Raw genomic sequence first — 22,753 nt, 5'->3', positions numbered from 1 at the left:
GCTTCTCATTACATAATTGTAGTAGAGGCTTACTCTGAGAACCTAGAGGTAATGCTTGTGATAATGCGACGTAAAAGTAGAATCTAAATGTAAAACATTTGATGAAAACATGGGGCAGGGATAGAAAGCAGGATCCTTAACGTGTGATTGGACAAGAAAATCACCAATAAATGTCCACATTGTTCTTTATAACTTACAGATAAGCGAAAGATCTTAAAAAAAAAAAGAGAGGAATCTGAACTCTGTTGCTGCCACAAGTTTGAGTCAGAATATAAGTGATTAGGACGTTCCTACTGCCAGATGGCCTAAGAACACGGAGGAATGTGGGCCTTAATCACAGATTGCCATCCCAAAGTGGCTTCCCATAGGTAATTGAGTGACTTATGCAAACCGCCCCAGGTCAAGCTAAGCTACTTTTCTGGTTTCTGTTTCCCGACAGGTACAGTAAGGTGGTAAAAGATACCCCAAGGACTCATTCTTAGGAACAAAGGGGCCAATCAATACTTGTGAAATTCTTGGAACACTGTCTCACACATAGTGAATACTCAAGGTGTGTTACCTGTCACTGTTAATCGTTCTTTCTCTCACGGGAAGATTGAAAGCTACTCTTCTGGATGGGAGCAATCACCACTGAAATACCATAGTATGTCGGTATGGGTAAGTCTGGTGGGGAAGGAGGGTGACATGCTTCGCTTCTGCATCTCACTGAGGGGAACACAGGTGGGGGGGGGCGGGGGAAGAAGGTCACACTGTTGGGCCACGAGTGTAAGTTAAGCCCAGTTATGGGGTCAAGGTCCACAGGGCAATGGAGAACACCGCAGCAGCTGCAGGCAGGTTTTTCCCCCCAGCGAGGACTTGCAGGGAACTTAACAAAGTTTCCACACTTGCTCCTGTGAGAAGATGGGAGGGGTAGGGAAGGGGAAGAGAACTCCCCGGCCTCTTCCCAGTCAGGGGCGACGGCTTGCCTGGTCCCGCGCGGCCCGAGGCCTCCTGAGGAAACCCAGTCCCCGCAGCACGGTGGGAGAAACCCCGGCTGGCCCCGGCGGCTGGCGGAGGGGCCGCGCGGCCTCCCTCGGGGTCAGCCGGGGGAGGGGGTGGGAGGAGCGAGACTCCATGGAGATCAGTGAGGTTCGGGGAGACGGGACATGGGGGAAGAGCGTCGGGAGACTACGGCCTACCGTCCATCCATCCCTCCGTCCCAGCCTACAGAACCCACGGGCCGGGTGGTTCCACAGCGCGCGCTGCTCGCGCCGCCCGCCCGCTCGCTCGCCGGCCGGACCAACCCGGACGGGGCGTGGCCTTCGGGCGCCGCCATCTTGGCTGCCTCTCTAGGCGTCGTGTTTACCACTCTATGGTCCCTCGCTCCCGCCCCGCCCCTCCCCAGTCATTGTCTGGAGGAGCCGCGGCGGCCGCAGCGCCTTCTCGTTCTAAGCCCGCAGTGCCCGGATGTGAATGGATTACAATGTATCTTTCAGGGGAACCTATTATTATCAATGTGACTCCGCGGGGGAGTCAGTGGTGAGGAGGAGGAGGAGGAGGAGAAGGAGGAGGAGGAAGGAGGAGGATGGTGAGGAGGAGACACCTCTAAACTTGGAGCAAGTTTGAGACTTTGTAAAGAGAAGAGGAAAAAAAACAAACAAACGAACAACCAACAGGATTTGTTTGAGGAACAGTTATAACTATCCTGGGGTCCCTACATTTTCTTTGATACACAATAAGAAAAAGTTGTTGGATTTTTTTTTTTTTCAAATGGTTTCTTTTTTTGGGGGTGGTGGTGGTGGCCGTGGAGGGAATTTTGTTACAGTTTCATGGTGGAAAAAAATGCAAAAAAAAACCCCCCAACAACCCCAGAGCCAGGTGCATAACCTTGTAATCTGTGGATATCAACACTGAACACCACTCGAAATACTTTTTTTGGGGGACACACATGTGAGATACTAAGTACTTGCAGAAGATTTTTATCTTTTTTTTTTTTAAAGTCTCTTTCCTTGGACTATTGTGAACATATTTGGTGGCCATTTAAGGTAACGTTACCATTTGCTGTCAAGAGTAAACTGTTCGTTAATTGGATTTTTTTTTTTTTAAGAATGTCGATCCTCGTGTTTTACTAAAGACAAAAGGAGCAACCTATTAAATGAATTGTCAGTAGAGGGGGAGGGGGGAGGGAAAGTGTGTGCATGCATTTTGTGTGTGTGTGCGTGTGCGCGCGTGTGCTCGCACACCCCTGGGCTGGTGGAATGTTGTTTCGTTTATTTTACACACGCGTTCTGAAGGAGCGTCGGTGGCACCGGCTGCAGGGAGCACGCGTGCTTCGAGGTGGGAAGTTGGAACATGTGGGGCTGCAGTCTCGATCCTCCAACGTGAGGTGGGGGGGGGGGCGGGGAGGGCGCACCGAGTGGCTTCCCCGAGCAGGCGGGGCCTGCGAGGGTCAAGGCTGGGATTGGAAAAACTTGTACGGCTGGCGGACGCGGACTTTAAAAAGTGTTCAGGAACTCGAGTGTTTTAAGCAACAACAAAACCCCCAAAACAACACGCACCCCCCACCCCAAAATCTTGCTTCCCTCCCTTCTTTTCTTTTTGAAACAAAGTTTGCAGCGTTCTGATGATTCTCTGGGCTTTGAAAAGTGGAGGGAGAAAGTATGCAATATTCAGATCTGCCCCCCCCACCCCATCCCAACCCACCCCTTACACCAACCACCCTGCACCCCAAACGCAGAGCCGAACCCCAAACGCTCCACTCCTCTCTCGGTCCCCGGCAGCATGTGGCTTGGTTTCTGCATGGGGGGGGCGGGGGGGCAAGGAAAGAAAAGGACAAAATAGGGTTCCTCTTGGCAAAGTCTGGTGGCATCACGTGTAATCGGCAAGCCGAGTGTAAACTTGCTCTGCCGTGTGTGTGAGTCCAGGGGACCGCGAGGAAAGAGAAGTGAAGAGGGGATGGGATGGGAACTCGGGTAAGATTGCAAAGTGCCTCGGATGGATGAAAGGGGCGAAAATTAAAAAAAAAAAGGGGGCAACAACAGGAGAGGAAAAAAAAAAACACAACAAAACTCACACACCCTCCGCCTCCCACCTCCCTCCCCCCCCCCACAAACCACTCCATCCGCCACCCCCGGCCCCCCGCAGCAGCACCCACCCCGCGGCCCCGCGCGGGCTCCGGGGCGCGTCGGGGACGACCCGCGGCGGGATGAAGGTGCTCACGGGCGCGCGTGTCGTGTTTTCGGCTGGGCGGCGGGGGAGGTGTTGACTTTATTCGGGGTGGGGGGGGGGAGAGTGTGTGTTGGCGGGGTGTGTGTGTGGGGGGGGGTGGGGGGTGGGGGGGGAGAGGCAGAGCCGCGCACCCACCCCTCCTCGGCGGCGGCGGCGGCGGCGGTGGCGGCGGCGGCGGCCCGACCCCGGAGCGCCCGCGTCTTCCCCGCCGCGCCCCCCCACCCATTTCTTTGCTGAACTTGCAATTCCGTGCGCCCGGCTCGCGCCCCCTCCCCCTCCCGTCCCCTCCCCTCCCCGGAGAAGAGAGTTGGTGTTAAGAGTCAGGGATCTTGGCTGCGCGTCTGCGGATCGGTAGTGGCGGCGGCGGCGGCGGCGGGGAAGCCGGAGCGGGCGCGGGGCCGGCGGCGGCGGCGGAGGAGGCGGCGGCGGCGGCGGCGGCGGTGGTGGTGGTGGTGGCGGCGGCGGCGGAAGGCAGGCGGGCAAGGCACGGGGGTTAGACATGACCGCCGCCTGGGCGCCGGCGGTGCACCCGGAGCCCCTTCTCGAGCGCGGGCGGTAGGTACCGGCCCGGCGGCGGCGGCGGGGAGGGGGCTCGCCGGGGCGTGTGTGTGTGTGTGTGTGTGGCGGGGGGGGGGGGGAGGCTGCGGGCAGCGCGAGGGGGTCGGGCTCCGGGGCTCCGGGGTTCGGCAGCTTCCCACACACCCTCCCTCCCCCCCCCTTCCACCCGCCGCCCCCCGCACGCGCCTCCCCGCGTCTCCCGCGTCTCCGCACCGCGCCGCCGCGCGGGCTCCGGGCTCGGGCGCTCCCCCAGAGAGAGAGAGAGAGAGAGAGGAGCGAGAGCGAGAGCGAGCGAGCGAGCCAGACACCCCCCCCCCGGCCCCTCCCGCGCCGCTTCCCTCCCCCTCGGCGCGGCCCCCCGCCCCCCTCCCCAGCCATGCCCGCTCGGTCCGGGGGACTCGAGGACTTTGCCCAGGGCCCTGACTTGACGATGGTGACCGTGCTTATCTCACCGTCCTTTCTTTCACAAATTTAGGGTGCTGCGGGACCACCCCAGGACCGACCCATCCCCCTGACCCCCCCCTTCTCCCTCCCCCCCCTCCCTCGCACTCCAGGCCCCCGGCCCTGCCCCCCTCCCCCCCGGTGGATGTGTGTGCACTCGGGAGACGCTCATCTTTAATTTCTTTATAGCGACTTTGAAATGCAGGAGGGGAGTGGTGTGAGTGTGAGTGTGAGTGTGTACGTGTGTGTGTGTGTGTGTGTAGGGGGTGGAGGACGGGGTGGGGGGAGAAAGTTGAGACCGGAGCGTTCGGAGGAGTTTTTTTTTTTTTTTCTCCTCTCTCTCTCTCTTTTCTCTGGGATCCATTCATTTCTCGCTCTACCTCCTGTTGCATAAAATGATGCGCTGAAGAGCGGCTCCCCCCCTCCTCCTTCCCCCCCCCACACCCCTTCTTCTCCTCCCCGGATTTGGTTTTTAATAGGGGATGTGACTGAGTTGCAATCTTGCTCTTTAGAAATACAATATCGCTTCTTTTTGATTTTTCTTTCCCTTTCTCCCCCCCCCTTCCTTTGCTCTTGCTGCCTATTCCATCTTCAAAACAAAACAAAACCCAACAACAACTCTCTCCCATCCCTCTCTCCTTTCTACCTTAATCCCACCCGGCCCCCCCCCTCACACGTCCACCCCCTCCTCCAACTCCCCCCATCCCCACCCCCCACCCCCCCAGTCTCCAAAAAATCCGATTGTGTTTTCTCCTAGGATTGGGACTGGATTTTCTGATTGCGGTTATTTCCATGTTTCTAGGTTTGTGTGATTTCTCTAAAATGCATCATCAACAGCGAATGGCTGCCTTAGGGACGGACAAAGAGCTGAGTGATTTACTGGATTTCAGTGCGGTAAGAGAGAACGGTGGAAACTAACAACAGCTGTGGAAAGAAAAAAAAAAACCCCAGAAAACAAAAACCCAGACACTTCCACTAGAAACCAATAGTAATCTAATGGACAGGAATAATTTTTAATTGGCTGAATCCCTGGTAAATACGAAGGTGTTTTGGACAAGTTTTCCACTAATTTTGGGGTGTGACTGAAGATGCAGACTTTTTTTTTTTTCAGTCTAATGAATTGCTTTGAATTCCTTACCTACCAATTTCCTCCAAATAATAGAATCTCACCCCAGTGGAAAAGAAAAAAAGAGACACCCCCCCTGAAACTGTAAAACCATCCCCCAAACTTGGCCATATCTGAGCACTGAGACTTCTGGTACTTCATGGATACTTCCGTCTTATTTCTGTATTTTGCTGGGAATGGAAAAATAGGAGACCCAGTTATATCTTGGGAGTTTAAAAGTGATGGTGCTGTTTTGGCTTATTTTGTTTTAGCAGGACCTGTACACTTAGTTTACCTCTTTTTTAAAAAAAATTTTTTCTGGGACTCTGAAAACTCCTATGTATATGCTGAGCATACATTCTTTAGAACCCTTTGGGCTATTTTGGTAATATTTCATAGTCCTGAGGTCAGCACAAAGAGGAACTTACACACTTGTGGAGTTTTATGACTGCACTTGGGTCTTTCTCCATCTTCCCTGCTTCCTGTTCCTAAACCCAAGTTCCACACATGTCAGTGGATTGAATCCTTTTTTTTTTTTTTAATGTCAGATGAGTTTGGTGTACAGCAAAAAGGCATTTGTAAAGCAAAATAAAAAGAATCCACATCCACAAAACACCGGTAAAATCCAAACTGCCTTCTGAGTGGGGCTCTTTCATGCTGCCGCCGCCACCGCCGCCGCCGCCGCTGCTCCTGCTGCTGCTGCTGCTGCTGCTTGCCACCGCTGCTCCTCTTCTAGACCTTGTGGAGAAATGGCTCTCGGAAGTTTGGCCAGGAAGCAGAGCTGTAGGCAGCTTTGCAGTCCCCTTTCTGCTTGCTTTCTCCTCCATTCATTCTTTTGCTTTTTGCAGGCTCTGGCTCAGGAAAGGTGTGCATTCTCCATTAGATACGTGGAAAGAGGGAAACCAATTAGGGTTGAAATAAATGCTGGAGAGAGAGGGAGTGAAAGAGAGTGAGAGAGAGAGAGAGTGAGAGAGACGGAGAGGCAGAGAGAGAGAGACTTGCCTCAGATTGCTCTCATGTGAGAGACGAAATGAGAATTTAGTGCAGGTGGCACTTTTTATTTTTATTTGGGTTCACACATGACAGGCAGATCCTATACGAGAAGGAAATGGACATTGCTACGTTTATGGCCAAGGTTTTTAGTACAAAACAAACAAGTTTTTCTTCTCTTGTCAAACTAGTGTTTTCTAGGAAGGCTGCTGCCTTCCATCCTGAATGTTGCTAACGTTATTGGGGCTGGGTTTGTTGAGTATGTAGCTCGACTATTTGGCATTAAGTCACCCGAGAAGAAAAAAAGGAACTGGGCATGGGGAGGGGATGTGTAAAGTGGTTGGTTTAGTTTTAAGTTGGATAGCAGTACATTTTTTTTTTTAACCAAATAACTCTTTAGCATTAACTCAGAGCTGTTTGGTAAGAGTGTGAAAGATCTTTGGTGAACTCTGAAGTCACAAATGTCTTTTCAACTGTGATATTTCTTTCTTTTTAGATGTTCTCGCCTCCTGTGAGCAGTGGGAAAAATGGACCAACTTCTTTGGCAAGTGGACATTTTACTGGCTCAAGTATGTAAATTCTCTTTTTGTGTGTGTGTGTGAAGTTCAGTGTTCTTAGCTGTTTATTTATTGTATATGTTTAATTCTGTTGAAGTGTTTGGAAAAAGTCATTGAATTTTAGCCTCTAATGATATGGTTATCTCATTATCAGTACTGTAGGTTATACAACATGTTACCTTTTGCAATTATAATGAAGACCTTTTTCTAAATCAGAACTATCTTAAAATGCCATCACTTAATTTAAAAGTGATTTTCTGAAATATTTGCAATCAAATGTGAAAATCAGGCCAATGCTCACATGGGAAATAAATTAATATTTCTTGTTGGAAATACAAAAGGAAAAATCTAACTTGCACAGAAAGGGGAAATCCCTTGTAAAGGATGTGAGTTACTAAATACTATGTACATTTAACCTTTTTAAAGAGATGAAAACTTATTTTGCAGATGATGCTCCATTGTAAACTGTAGCTGGAAATAGCCTCCTTCTAATCTGAGAGGCAAATATGAATTCATTTATATTTTCAATAGCCTTTTTTTATTCCTTAGCTGTTTCTTTTTCCTTCATCATTTCTTTGAGTAGTGAATTTTGTGCTATATTTAAAGTTGTACGTTTGGAAGGACTTCAGCAGTTTCTAAATGAAAGATCTCTGGGTGATGCTAAAAAAAAATCCAAAAAAGCAAACCAAAAAAAAAAAAAAAAACCAAACCCACAGCGGTATTCACAAAGGAATCTACACAGTGATTATCTGGCATCTAAGGAAGATTTTTTAGTACATGACTGTTTATCTCTTATTAAAAGTGGACATTGAAAATCTGAAAATACGAAACTCATTTACAGTGTTGTTTTTTTTTTTTTGTCCAATGTATTTTAAATAAGGAATCATACATTGTTTCTTGAGGTTCAAGCTTGAAATCCATTTATGCCTGTGAAACAGCTGCAGGACTTTAGGAGTCTGGCAATGATATGGAACTATACATTAAGCAGAGTACCATTCTTAAGTCAGAGTGGTAAATGTTGACATCTACCTGTGAGATGCCAGTAGAATTGTCTGTCAACCAAGGATTTAATTTTACATCTTTTAGTTTTTATCTGGTGCTGTTGCAGTAGATGAGGTCTGTTTACCTGTGATTATTAGTACAATTGATGCATTTTTTAAAAATAAAAATGACAGCTTTGAAAACTTGCTCATTTCCAAATTAATTACTTCTACTCCCTTTGCCCCATAAGTTTATAGATAATTTTGGTTTCTTTAGTTTGATTTAAAAATTATGAGATACCACCTGTGTTCTGTTTGAACATTTCTTAATGCTAAACTTTGAGTAATAATATTGTTGCCAATGTGTTTGCCCTATTGCTCTGGACTCTGTTACAGTTTCCATGTAGGAGTTTAATTTTTCTTTTTTTTTTTGCGGGGGGGGGGGGGGGTGGGGGGGATTAGTATTCTGTATCCTAAATTTCTATATGTTATTCTTCTTGGATTTGTTCAGACAGAAGCATGAATAGTAGCAATGGAAGTAAGGAGAGAAACAAGTGTTACGGGTAGGGAAATTCGTTTTTCCTGTTGGACAGTATCAAAACACTAACTTTGTCTCTGGTAGTAAATTCCTTCATGTTTTACTCAAGCAGTGTATATGTGGATTAAATGTGACTGGCTCACAAAAATGCAATATTTCAGTCACTGTGAGATACTGGTTTGCACTACTGTAAAAACGGGCATGTTTGGAATAAGTTGAATGTATTACTTTACATATCGTTTAATAAAGTGAATTAGAAATATGAAATACATTAAAAACACATCTGTATGTATGGCTCAGTTTCTATGCTCCCATTAAGATAAACTCCATGCTGTAATGTTTTAAGTGCATGTAGAGAGCATAGGATGGGATAAATTGAGTATTAATACATTTTGGTAGGTAATCATATATCCAAACTTTGAGATTTCTTAAGGCAATGGAATATATATGTTTATGGATTCATAAAGACAGAATCTTCTCACTTGGAAGTGAGTTGTGTGATGATATTTCTAATGAATATGCACTGATTGTTTTTAAGGTGTAGAACTTAATGTTTCATTGTACCAGTATGTGGTTTTTGGGACAGATGTTTACTTGTAAGGGTAGTGTGTGGTGGCTCCTTTATTCTGCCCGCCTGATTGTAAATGTGGGCCATTCATTCAGTGCAGTAGGACTGTGACTATAATGTATAGAATGCAGATTAGGGTGCTATTTGCTCCTCCTATTAAGACATATTGGAACACAGGGCTATTAGTGAAAAGAATGGTTTCTATTTCTACTCAGTGAAAGGCAGAAATCTCTTAAAGCACAAGCACAACTTTTTTAAAAAAATTATGAAAATGCGCTTTTTTAACTGGAAGGGTGAACAAGGAAACGTGGGCTAGAGAAATTATTTTCTAAAGTTACTTCAAGTTAGTATCCACTGTCCTGGGTGGACTCAGATGTCACATTCATGGGTCACTTTGGAACTTGGATCCAGGGGGAAAATCATCTGACTGGAAGTACAGTATTCTATTTGAAAAAAATTACACACACGCACACACATACACACACACATTTCTATATTGTTTCTAACATAGGCCTGGTAATACTTCATGCTGAAAGTTTCCAATCGCTTTTGATTCCATTAATACATGATGCTCCATTGTGATTTGCCATGTGAGAATGATAATCAAGTGTGGCCACATGCTCTTTAATCTTGCATTTCACAAACATGGCTTTCTCTACCACCTTAAGAAATGGTAAAGCTGCCAGGGAGAATGGAATGTAACCTGAGCTCCAGCCTGACATTCCCAGGGAGAATTTTTCACATGAAAGGCTTTTGTCAACCCAGGAAAGGACCAGCAGTTTTTGTTTGATGTTTGCAGGTGTTCACCAGAAAGCAGTAAAACAATTCAGCCATGATGGTCCAGAGCTCCCATGACCTCTAACGGGGAGAATTGGTAGGCTCTGGAATTATTTTTAAGAAGTAGTTACAACGTACATGGCAATGTATACAAAGAGATTTGATAGCTGCTGTATCATTGATCTTAAAACAAACTCAACCCATCCACATGCCAGGATGATTGGAAAATGGTTCTCATTAAAAATTAGGATGACAGAGTTACCAGAAGAAAAAAATAAGTTCCTTAGTGCCCTTTCATTTTTATAATGAAAAGGTTTACTTCTCTAATATAATAAATATATAGTTTATTTGGGTAGGTCTGAGTGTTTTGTGAGCAGAAAATAAATTCACTTATTATTGGTATATTTTTAAAAAGTAGTTTTAAAGTGGGGCTACTAAAATTCCACATATACGAAAGAACTTGTTAAATTAGCTCTGGGCACATCTGTTGCATGTGTTTCCAGCTAGCGTGTGATGGCTGGATGCTGTCTCCCTTCCTTAGTGTTAAAGTTGATCTTTTCTCCCCAGTAGCTGTTTAGTTTTACTTAGGTGTTCAGCAGTTGTTAAAGATGATTGCCTAACACATGGGTGTTGGATCAATTAAGAGCAGCTGTAAAACACATCACATTTCTCCTAGGTCAGTTTTGGAAGTGGGCAAATGTTTCTTAGCTTTCCTGTAAGTCTTATCTGCACATGGCACAAAAATGATAGGTCGTTTGAGTCAGTTCATTGCAGGACAGACATGAATCCAATGGGTAGTTATGTATGGAAGAGAAAATTCAGGGATCAAGGTCCTGCATTCATTTCTATTCGTTTCCGTTATGGTGATGGTGTTAAAAAAATTGTCACCACTTGAAGGGGGGGAATTACTTACTATCCCCATCCCCCCTTTGTCTGTCTGCCTGCCTGTCCATCTGTCGGCCTGTCTCATTCATGCTCTCTGTGTTTATTGCTTACTATGCCCCCTCTTTCTCTCCCCTTCTCTCAATGTGTATATTTTAAAACAGTCTTCCTATTGTAGTACAGTTCATAATGGTTGTGTAACTTCTTGTAAAAGGTAGAGCAACTTAATAGATTTCTTTTTTTTTTAAAGCACAGAGCCGTCAAACTACTATGTTGGGGTCCCAGTGTTTTGGGAATAGAAACCCTTTGGAAAGGCATTGTCCTGAGCATCCAGTGCTAAGGAACAGGTTCAGGAGCTTCTAAACTGTGCCTGTGTTGTTTGTTCTGAAAGGCTGTTTTGATTTGCTAATTCTCTGTGGCCATGCAAACCTTTGCTTGCAATAACGTTGGCCTCACCAGTTGCTTTCCTGTCACTTGTGCTGTTTAAAAAGGTGTTTGATTTTATGGAATGATAATGAGTGGTACCTGCTGTGTGTGGACGCACCCTTGGAATGCTTTTCTCTGGTTTGGAGCTTGTGGGGATGATTGGTTATTCTCTTTTGGCTTCTCTCTTAGGCGTGTTTGTAAGGTGTTGTGTAGGTGAACAGGGCACTGATGGAATGGAACTGAAGTGTTTCTGACTGTGCCAGGCAGTCTGCTCCACTCTGGATTTGCTGTCTTTTCAGTCCTTTAAGGAATCCAGTCAAGAGGCAAAGGTTACCAAACCCAATTCACAGATGAGGAAACAGACGGATTTGTAACTTGCATACAGTAATAAAAGTAGATTTAAACTAAGTTTTGCCCGAAGTCCTTACAGTTCTTTTTCCCTCCCTCCCAAGAGTCAGAAGCCATACACATTATTTTTCCTGCCTCAGTTTCCAAATAGGCTACTTTCCTAAATTATAATGGATTTCAATATGACCTTACTATATCATTCATGTATTAGCAGTGTTTTTACAAAGAAAATACAGTAGGTATTTTAAAACCCATTGCCATTTCATTCTGTTGAAAATTGATGATCTACTTGGGTGCTAGTGAAGATATTTCATTTTCATTAATTTTTTTTTTAGTGGTAGTGTGGGTTTGAGCTCAGGGCCTTGTGTATGCCTGGCAGGTACTCTAATTTGAGCCATGTCCCCAGAACTCCAATTATTTTTTTATGACCAAAAGTTGAATTGCTCAAGCCAGACCTATTAACATCTTAAAAAAATTAAGGATTTCTTACCCTTAAAAGAAGTATTTTTTTTTAAAGTATACAGTTTATAGTTAGACCTTTGAAACAGACTATTCAGTTTCAAAGACAATCCTCAGTTCTATCTGTATCTCTAAAAGAAGCAGTTCAGAAGTTTTGATATGTCTATTACCAGACATGTGCTTAAATGTTACTTTTTGAAATTCAGAAGGAAGAGCAATTCTCTATCTGACACGGATTTAAGTAAATAAAATGCATTAAACAAGCAGAGGGTTCCAAGAACTACTGAGACTGAAATGCTTAGCATTTTTGACAGCATCAGCAAATTATCTTTACCCTACTATTGTAATGAGGAAATCACTTAAATAACAGATGAACAGCGAAGTCACATAAACATATATAATAGAACTATGTAATGAAAGTTTATGCTGTTAATTGCTCAAATCTGTCTTAAATGCTTAGAATCATGGAGCAGTAAAGGCTGTCATATAAACAGTTTTGTTTTGAGCTTAAAATTATTCCCCCCCCCTTTTTTTTTGCTTTCATCTGCTATGATAAACAAAGTAATTTGGTAAGCTTTACAGATCAAACATTTACTCCTTAATGGTAAACTGCATTTTATATTGGGAGTTTGCAACCTCGTCCAAGGCCTGGAGTTGAGTCCTGGTGGCCTCAGGCCTGTGATTTTCAGTGTTTAGTGTTATGGTGCTATTTAGATCTATTCCCATAAGCCAAGATAACAGATCTTAAGTTGCCTAATAAGGAACATGGGTGTTTTGAAATGCTCTTCAGTTTACGAGTCTTGAACCCAAATGTTCTTGGCCAAACCTTTATAATCTATATGTGTGCTGGTTAACTCATATCTTGTGTAGACAGAGAAGCAAACTGAGGCTAGGTAGGAGCAGAGAAAAATCTCCTTTCCATAGTTGTGTTATTTTATAACCTACTTTTTTTTTTAATAACTAGGTGTTCTTCTAACCTAATTAGATAGTGATAAATAGTAGAAGTTTAAGTAGTTCAAGTTTATTTTGGTTAGCAATTTCCTAGCACCGATTGAAAATTTCAAAATTGACTACCAAATGTATAAGCTTTTGCATGGTTTATTGATTTTCTAAATGTATGAATTGATTTTGACTCTCATAGATACGGTTTTTAGGTGGATACATTTAAATGTAACTCCAACATAACTCTTGATGCTTGTGAGAGAATAATAAAACAATTAGCATTTAGTCTTTAGAGAAGATTGGTTATCACTTGGTTATAAGTAGCATACACACATATATATTTATTTGTATTAGATATTCAGGAATAGCAAAAGTGTTGAAAAGGTTGTCATGTTTACTTTCACTCAAAAACAAATAAAGGCCCAGTTAATCAGCATATCAAATACCCAGGTGTGTTTAAAATCAGTTTAGGTGGATAAATTTCAAGGCTGTAAGAAAGTATTTTGTTTAAAGGGGCAGCCACACAATTGTTCGAGTGGGTGCTTTTGTACTTTTGTGTGACAATTAACATTTAATGAATGACTTTCTAGACTGCCATTGGTAGTAATTACTATATGTAGTTTATTAACTGCAGTCCATTGTTGGATGGGCCTGTATTGATCTGTTTTGCAAACAACCCTTGACATGTGCAGTCCTATTTGTACATTAGGCAGCAAAGAATCTGTCTCACTTACTGATGTTGGTATTGCTACTACAGACTTGGGCTTATAAATTTTTTGTGCCTCTTTAATCAGTCATTCTAGTTGAATTGCAAAATGCATTAACTTTTCTGCCATTCTGCCATTCTGCCATTCAGATCCTAAGGAAATCCTAAAAAAGTTATGCTGTATTTGTTTTAGTCAGAGAAATTTAGATGTGTTATTTTAAAGATAAGGAAGGAGCCAAGATTTGGGAGGGCTAAATATTTTTTCCCCCAAATCTTGCAGTTATGCCTATATCGAGACACAAACATGCCCTAATTTTCTGGTTACAGCGTCCAAGAAGAAAACTTGAGTAGTAATCTGCCATTTCTGAAAAACATAATAAAAGTTGAGATTGAGCGAGATGGCCACCATAATCTGGCTGGGTTGTCATCACAAATTCTAATTTAGCTGAGGTCGTTGACGAATAACTGTTAAAATGTATTGTGTTATTAAAAATAACAAAGTAAGACCCATGATTAAATATCAGGGCTGTAATTTAATCTCGGGGGGCGGGGGTTGTTCTGGTGCTGTTCATAAACCATTTGGCTTTTTCTGTAGCGGATGACGTCAAAATACAGCTTGATTGAATTATGACCCTGGTTACAGGCACCTGCCTAAGCTTCTCACTTCATGGCATGTCAGCATTTCCATTACCAACTCTCCTTTTTTTTCTCTGACATTTTTAATGTCAAATAGTAAAACTAGGCTGATGGTTGGCATATAAACTTTCAGCCCCTTGGGAACAGACTCTTTACTCAATAAAACTGAGAAGGTGGTGACAAAGCACCATTATGGAATACCTTTCAGAATGCTCTTCCTTGCTTTAATCTTCCATTAATTTAAACATTCCCCTTTTGGGGTACTTAACTGAATTGCAAGGCATCCAAATGGATGGTTTTTAATCTCAAATTTCCCAAACGAAGACTTAACTACAGAGGATTTAAAGGACTGTTAAATTAAGGGAAAGACAGAGCATCTACAGAGGCTATGGAAATGATAGCTCTGGACAATCTAGTTTTCATATTCTGTAAAATACAGGAGAGCAAGATAAGGAAAACATGCAAATTGACATATTTTGTCAGTAATTGCTTTGATATTCATTTAAGATGAGTAAAAATTGATAATGAGTAGTTAGAAAGGTATATTTATTTCTGTCACTAAGAGGAGATTATAACATAGCCTTAATTTTGCCTCTTGGGTTTCATATGTTTGAAAGGCAAGATCTGGGCTTCCATGTAGCTGTCTATCTATTGTAATTCTGACTGATGGCACATCTAATAATTTTATTGGAACATGCTAGGATCATAACCTTGTGTTAGCTGGTACAGGACATGAAGGGCTTTGGGTTTGGAGATCTGCTCTTAGAGGGCATATAGTCTAACAAGGAAGAATGGAAGAGTAGTAGTTAACATACAGCTTTCAGAAGACATAATCATGTTTAGATAAAAGGAAACTTACTTCATGCCAGTGCAAATTAGGAATGAAAGGTTCATGGACAGATTGCTCTGATCCTTCCTTGAAAGAAGGGTTTTAATTTGACCTATGTATACCGGGATTGAACATGTATTAAGATCACGGTGAATGGAGGATAGGGGACATTACTGCTATTCAGGAAGCAGAGATGGGAGGATGAGGGTTTGAGGCCAAGGTGGGGCATGCCTATAATTTCAGCGATGCTGGGGGTAGCAATGAAAAGATCATGTTCCAAGGCTGGCAAAAATGAGATCCTAGCTGAAAGTAAAACAACAAGGGGTAGAGATGTGGCCCAAATGGCAGAGTGCTTGTTGGGCCCCTGAGTTCAAGCCCCTCCCTCCCCAAAAGAATAACAGCTGTCAACTCTATGGCTTTTGGAGTATGATGCTACTTTCGTTCAATGAAAGTTCTACCATGATCCAATAAGAAAGAGTTTTAAAAATAAATTATTCCTTAAAGGACAGTTTTCAAGGCTGTAAAAAATACATGTCTAAAAAATTATATACCTATGTATTTGTGTGTATGTATCTATGCATCTATGTATGTATGTGTGTATGTATGTGTGTATGTATGTATGTATGTATCTATCTATCTATCTGTGTGTCTGTCTGCCTACCTGCCTGCCTGCCTACCTAACTGCTAGCTAGCTAGATATGAGATCAGGTTTTATTCTCTTGACCAGGGTAGCCTTGAACTCATGATCCTCCTACTTAAGCCTCCCAAATGAAGAAATGTTTAAATTTTTTCCTCTTCATTTCAAAGTTAAAGAATGATTTATTGAGCATCTACCACATGTTAGGCCATAGGCTAAGTGCAGAAAATGAAATCATGTTCAAGGTAGTAGGTTGCTGAGTTATCTCAGTGAGTGAGGCAGATGTCGAATAGAATTAACCTGAGGGAGTGAGGGCAAGGCCTACAGGTGAGAGGTGTGTGGCATGAAAGACTTCACAATAGCCATAGGGGTGGGGAGCAAGCTGAGCCGTCTGGAAAGGCTGCTGGGAGGGAGATAGGGTTATGAGGGCTGGGGCTGTAGTTCTGTGGGGAGAGCCCTGTATGGTGGAAGGGGAGAGAGGGGGTGGAGTGAGGCAGGGGAGCTTTACAATGGCATGTGATCAGAATTGTGCCTGAACCCAGTTGTGAGGTTCTGTGGATGTCTAGACAGTTCTGTAGGGTAGGTGTGACTGAAGTTGTATTGACTTGGAGTCTTTATTTGAAAGCTGTGCCTTTAGTTCCTTGGTGAACATTCATCCTATGACTCTGCTTTTCTTTCTTTTGTGAAACTACCTATTAACTTCCTCTCTCTTTCTCTCTCTCTCTTTTTGTCTGTTCTGAGGCTTGACCTCAAGGCCTTGTTTGTGCTCTACCACTGCCTCTAATCCCTTTTCACCTATTTTCAAGGGAGGGTATTGCTTTAGGCCAGGGCTGGCTTGGGATGTGATATCCTTAATTGTGCTTCCTTGTGTCTCTGGGCATGACAGGTGTGTACAGGCATAGACATTGTATCTTTGTCGTCCTCCCTCTCCTCCCCCATAGTTGGATAACAGGTACACAAGCCACTTCGCCACGCCATTGAGTGAGGAGTGAGTGTCCTGAATGTGTATGGGCAGGCTGGCCTTGAACCAGCCATCATTCCCTGATCTGCCATCTCCCAAGTAGCTAGGATTGCAGATTTGAACCAGGGAGGGGCATTCTCTCCCCTTTCCCTGTTTCTTTTTTAGTGCTTGAAAATGTATGACACCACCCTGTCTTTTTACACTCTAAGCAGAGGAGAGAGAAAGTAGGTTTTCTTTTCTGAGAATAATGTTAAATTGATTTTGTAATTTTGTTCTGTAAAGGTGTAGAGGTGGAAGAGGGCCTTCCTTATTTAATGGTCTTCAGTAATTATGGACCATTTAGGCTTGTTACAGCTTATGTTCTTATTACAGTAAACACGGCGGTGCTTCAGTCAGACCAGCTCAATTGAACTCCTTCTCCCCCTGGTTAGGCTTCAGATAGCACAGCCACAGGACATTATTAGTGCTTGTTGGTGAACTTGAAGAGGGTGGTTTGATTTATGTGATACTTATAGAGATTGCAACATTACTATTTGATTGTATTTTTTCTTCAGGTAGCCCAAGGGATAAAGTTATCTCTTAACTCTTGATAAAAGGAAGCTTCTCCTTCCTTTTTTTTTTTTCCTCCCAAATTCTAGCAAATATCCCACCCTCCTCTTTCCTAATGAACACCTCCTTCTTTTTCTGATTGCCCCCCACCTCCACCCCCTTTAACATTCTGTTTTCTCACAGTTAATGGTAGCCAGTCCTTTCTAAAACCAGTATGTTGCTCAGGCTGTTTTCATTAGTAAGAATTCCACCATTGTGGCATATATTTATTTACTGTTCAAGAGATGGAACAATACAGTGTTGATTTCTCCTTTTCCATCTTGGGTTGCACTAGCTAGTCAGCACTTTGCGTGATCCTGGGCTGGATCCTGGTTTATGGGCAGTTAGTGATTGTTGGCTCTGTGACTCCAGAACTCTCTTGTGTTCTTCATCACAAAGGAGCTGAAAGGATTGAGGCATGTGCACAATGCACTGAACAATAACAGCAGAAGCCCTTCAAAGCTTACTCATTGCTGATGAGCAAGTAGCCCTGTAATGGAGGAAGAGGCTAGTGCTTATAATGTTGTGAGAGGACCATGCCTTTGTAGAAATCCCTATCAGTCCTTAGGCATGCTTTAAAACTCTTAGTTAAAAACAAACTAAAATGTAATTAATCACTGTTCCTTGAGGGAAAACAGGGAACTTTAATAGTATCTTTTTTTTTTTTTTTTCTGAGATAGGGTCTTCCTATATTGTCTAGGCAAGATTTGAACTCAAGACCTTCCTGCTTCAGCCTTCCAAGTGATGGGATGGCAAATGTGTACCACTATACTCAGATTTATATTTCATTTTATTTTATTTTTTAAATAGGAGAGAAGGTTAGGTTAAGTGGGGGAAATGTGTTGATAGCTTTTTGTAATAATAAGATTTCTTTTTTTTAATGTTCAAAATGATTGCTAGTTACAAACAAAAATCATATCAACACAAAAAACCCCTCCTCTTGTTCACAGCTGCTCTGACCACAGCCAATCTTGGCTTTCTTTATGAAAGCAAGACTTGGTTGCATTTCCTGCTGAAGTTACTCTGTGGGCCTTCTTAGATGCTTTTTTATTTACAGTTTAGCTCTAATCTGATGCAGGTTGGGCACACTTAATCTGAAAATCAGACATCAGAAATGCTTCGAAATAGGAAACTTTTTGAATGCTGACCCAAGCAAGGTAACAATTCCACTCTGACCTCTTGGGTTTGAGGGGGAGGGGCAGGACCTGAGCAGATGCGGTAAAAATATTGTGCAAAACAACCTTCAGGTTCTATGTGTAAGGCACATTTGAAACATGAGTGCATTTCTTGCTTAAGTCTGGATCTCGTCTTCAGGATGTCTCCTTGTGTATATGAAAATATTCCAGAATGAGAAGAAATTAGAAATTTGAAACGTTTTCTGGTTTCAATCATTTTGTATGGGGGGGCCTTAGCCTACATTATAATACATCTTATCATGTGATATTTGGCAACTACAGAATAATGTATGTAGTAAGTATAATTTATGAAGCCCAGGCTGTCTCTGAATCAACTGCTTAGTCTGGTAAGGTAATCAGAGCTGTTTGAGGACCTGTTGGTTCTTTTTATATGGGTGCTATTCATGTCTCCATACCTTACCTTTTCTGTTATTGCTAAACATTCTCGTTTTCTTCTTTTTTAAGTAGTTCTATGATGTGAATGTTCACTTTTAATATTCTTTTTTTTATTTGAGGAATATTATCCATTATTTTTTACCATGAAATAAGTATTTTCTTTTCCTTTTTGCCAGTCATGGGGCTTGGACTCAGGGCCTGAGCACTGTCCCTGGCTTCTTTTTGCTTAAGGCTAGCACTCGGCCACTTGAGCTACAGCGCCACTTCTGGCCTTTTCTGTATATGTGGTGCTGAGGAATCGAATCCAGGGCTTCATGCATGCTAGGCAAGCACTCTACCAGTAGGTCACATTCCCAGCCCGAATGTTCACTTTTAAACAAAATATTTTTTGGTTTTGCTTGTTCTAAGAGATTGTGAAAATGATTCCTTGTTCTCCTGTGTAGTTCTTATTCACGTGGTGTGTTTTTAAGATTTGTCCATATTGGTACAGATGGCCTTCGGTGTATTTTACTTCTGCACATATTGTAATTTATTTATTCATGTCCAGATGTGAAGCCACTGGATGGAAACACTGTTTTAGATTGACAGGCTTCCTTGAACTTCTCTAGTGAAGCACATGTGTAAGGTGTTCTCTCTGGGGAAGGTACCTATTAAGAGTGTCTGTGGCTCACACCTGTAATCATAGTTACTCAGGAGGCTGAGATCTGAGGATCAGGGTTCGAAGCCAGCCTGGGCAGAAAAGTCCATGTGGCTCTTATCGCTATGAAACTACCAAATAGCGGAAGTGTAGTTCTGGCTCAAGTGGTTGGGCACTAGCCGTGAATAAGAGCTCAAGGACAGCACCCAGGCCTTGGGTTCAAGCCTTATGACTGGCACCAAAAAAGAAAACAAAAGCCTGTTGAGTTGTAAAGTTATGTGTAACTCAACATGGGAGATTATTTTGCAAAGTGCTCAAATAACTTTTGTCTTCATTTGCAGCATTAGATTAGTATTGGTGTTTGTCTTTGCTTATCACTCTAGTAAGTACAAAATGTAAAAGGCATATCACTGTGATTTAAATTCCATTTCACTGATAATGAGTGAACCCCCTCCCTCCCTCCCTCCCTCCCTCCCTCCTTCCCTTACTCCTTTCCTCTCTCTTTCCCTCCTTTCCTCTCTCCCTTTCTCCTTCCTCATTCTTTCTTTCCGCCCTTCTTCCCCTTTTCCCTTTTTTCTTTCCTTCCTCCCCTACTTTCTTGTCTTTACTTTGGTTTACTTTGGTATTTTTCTAACTTGCCCACTTGTTCATTTAGTTAGCATCATTTGTTTTTATAATGCAAGACTGTAAAGCTATAGAAAGGCCTTTAAATTCTGTGGTCACTGTATTCCAATGGTTTTAATTTGTAACATTTTCATCTTCGATTTACAACTGTTGTAGAATTTCCGTTATGATTTCTTCTTTGACCCTTGCAATGTTTATTGCTGCCTTGAAGATGTTGCAAATGAATGTGTTATTTATCTTTTTACTATTGACTTCTGTTGTAATTTAATTGTTGCCTGAGAACTCTTCTGTGCTAACAGTTCTTTGACACTTGTCAAGGTTTGCTTTAATGTCAGTTTTGTTAATCAGTTTTCACAAGTGTTGCATTGTTTGCTTAGGGAGAAATGTGTATTCTCTGCTTTCAGAATTGAGGGATCTGTATGTGCCTAGAAATTCAAGCTTGCAGATTTTGCCTTAAAATCATCTGTACCTTTGCCATGTTTTTATCTGCCTTACATATATCTCAGTAAGAGGGGGTGAAAATAGTCTATGAGAATAGATTTATGAATCTCTCCCCGTGTTTCTGTTTTGGTTTTATACTTACTGGAGATACATTAGTGGATGCATTTGTGTTTAGCTTTCTTTGTCTTTCTGCTTAATTAAATGCTTTGTTCAGTTTTTATGTGGTTAGCTCCTTTCAGTCTTAAAAGTTTCTGTTGTCTTATGTTGGTGTAGATATCTTGCTTTCATTTGTCTGGTATTTATTTGATGTATCTATTTCCTAGCCTTATTTTCAATCATTACCTGTCAGTATGTTTTAGATACAACAGCCATAGCTGTATCGTCTTTAATTTTATTTGAATTAAATAATGTCAAATTATTTTTCTTTTAAACATTTTCTCTTCATTTCCATGCATAATACAGTGCAGAGTTGTGTGTTGTATTGCTGTGATGTGTTCATTTAAACTCTTGGTTTCTGTCTGTTTTGCTTTTTTGTGTTACCTTCTTTCTCTTTAAAGAAATTGGTAAAGCTTTGTTTTTCTTATTTCACTTCTCTCTCCTGTTATTTGGAATTTATTTCTGTTCTTTTGGTAATTATCTTTGAGCTGCTACTGTGCAGAATTATCTTCCAAAGTCTTACCTTTATCTAATCTTAGTTCTCTTTCCAAACAACTTTAGGACCAGATGCCTCTTATCAGTCCCCCCACCATGCTACTGGAAAAAGTTTTTGTTTTGATCTTGTAAATTATTTTTACAAATTAGAGAGATCAGTAGTTTGTAGATAGTGTTTAGATTTGTAGGTTTCATGTGTTCTCTGTTTGGCACTTTTTTCTTGTATGGAATACTTCATGCAACCATTTTCCTATTTGGTGAAGTATATCAGACTGTTAGAAAGCTTTGTTATTCTAGGTAAGTTGTATTTTATAAAATATTTATTTATTGACTATCAAAGTGTTGTACAGAGGGGTTACAGTTTCATACGCAAGGCACTGAGTACATTTCTTGTTCAACTTGTTACCTCTTCCCTCATTTCCCGCCCCCACCCCCACCATGAGTTGTTCAGTTGGTTTGCACCAAATGGTTTTACAAGTATTCGTTTTGGAATCGTTTATCTTTTTACCCTTTGTCTCTTGATTTTGATATTCCCTTTCCCTTCCCTAGTTCTAATACACATATATACAGTATCCACGGTACTCAGATGAGATCCAGTGATAGCAGGGGTACAACCACAGGAAGGGAATACAAGAGAAACAAACAAAAAAAAGCTACGGTTTCACATGGCATGTTGAAAATAATTACAACAATGATATAACACTTGTTTCTGTAACATGGAGTTCATTTCACTTAGCATCATATGTGTTCATAAGGGCATCATAGCTATATGGTAAGTTGTATTTTGTATCACATATTTTTGTTTACCTCCAATATTGTTGGAAAGTAATTTTGCAGTACGCACAATTTCAGATTGCCATTTATTTTCTTTCATTACTGTAATGATTTATATTCTACAGCCTACTGAGTTCCTCTGTGGCTTATGGGAGTTCTTTGTAATGCCATTGTGTCTAGGAACTGTGCCTTTTCTCTACTTTTTTAAAAATGGTATTTATCTGTGTTACTATGATGTATCTATGTATGCTTTTCCTAATTCTGCTTAGTACACTTTATAAGCATACTTTAATGTTCATGTAACTGTTGTTTTATGTCTTTCTCTTATTTAGCAAAACTACCAATTTTTATCTTTCCAAGTATTCAGACTCCATTTGTTGTATCATCTTCCTTGAGTTCTCTGATTTAGTGTATTTTTACTTCCTCTTCTGTTCTTCCTTGCTCTCAGCTATCATGTTTTCCATTTCTCTGGGTCTGTTGCATTCCTGATGATTTTTTTAGATGTGTTTTCCAGTTCACTAATTCTCTCTCCATCTTTGTCAAATGCATGGTATAATGTATCACGTAAAATAAAAATTCCAGTGCTTATTTTTTCAGCTGTAAGTATTCTGTTTTCTTTTTATATTATGCCTGCTAAATTTTAATATTTCTTTTCATTTTTGTGATATCTTTCCTTATAACCATTTTGTAGGTATTTTCTAATACAGAAAATAATAGGTTCCATGTATTGGGAAGTGTTGTTCTTTTTTTTTACTCGTATTTATGTTTCTTTATTTTCCTTATGGGTGATATTCATGGATTCATAGTTGGTGGACATTGAATCTGTGAAAATGAGGAAATATAAGGTGAGAATGCTTTTCTCTAGAGAAGATTTGCTTTTGCTTCAAAAGAACGTGATATGGACATTTGCCTGTTTGCAA

General features: G+C 41.9%; 1 protein-coding gene across 7 annotated transcripts in view; it reads left to right on the top strand.

Annotated features, from left to right (window-relative positions):
• The first annotated feature begins 3,181 nt into the window (after positions 1–3,181).
• The window catches only part of Tcf4 (transcription factor 4), a 341,790-nt gene continuing 322,218 nt past the window's right edge, over positions 3,182–22,753 (top strand). For 6 of the 7 annotated variants that reach the window (XM_048363026.1, XM_048363023.1, XM_048363027.1 and 3 more), the window contains exons 1-3: positions 3,663–3,762; positions 5,009–5,100; positions 6,798–6,870. In XM_048363026.1, coding sequence (XP_048218983.1) covers positions 5,029–5,100; positions 6,798–6,870 — 145 coding nt within the window. In that variant the 5' untranslated portion in view covers positions 3,663–3,762; positions 5,009–5,028. Of the gene's footprint in view, positions 3,191–3,662; positions 3,763–5,008; positions 5,101–6,797; positions 6,871–22,753 lie in introns of those variants that run through there. The other variant, XM_048363022.1, reaches the window with a different exon arrangement.

This window comes from Perognathus longimembris, chromosome 15, assembly GCF_023159225.1.
Source record: "Perognathus longimembris pacificus isolate PPM17 chromosome 15, ASM2315922v1, whole genome shotgun sequence".
NCBI lineage: Eukaryota > Metazoa > Chordata > Mammalia > Rodentia > Heteromyidae > Perognathus > Perognathus longimembris.
This window is presented reverse-complemented; position numbering and strand designations above follow the sequence as displayed.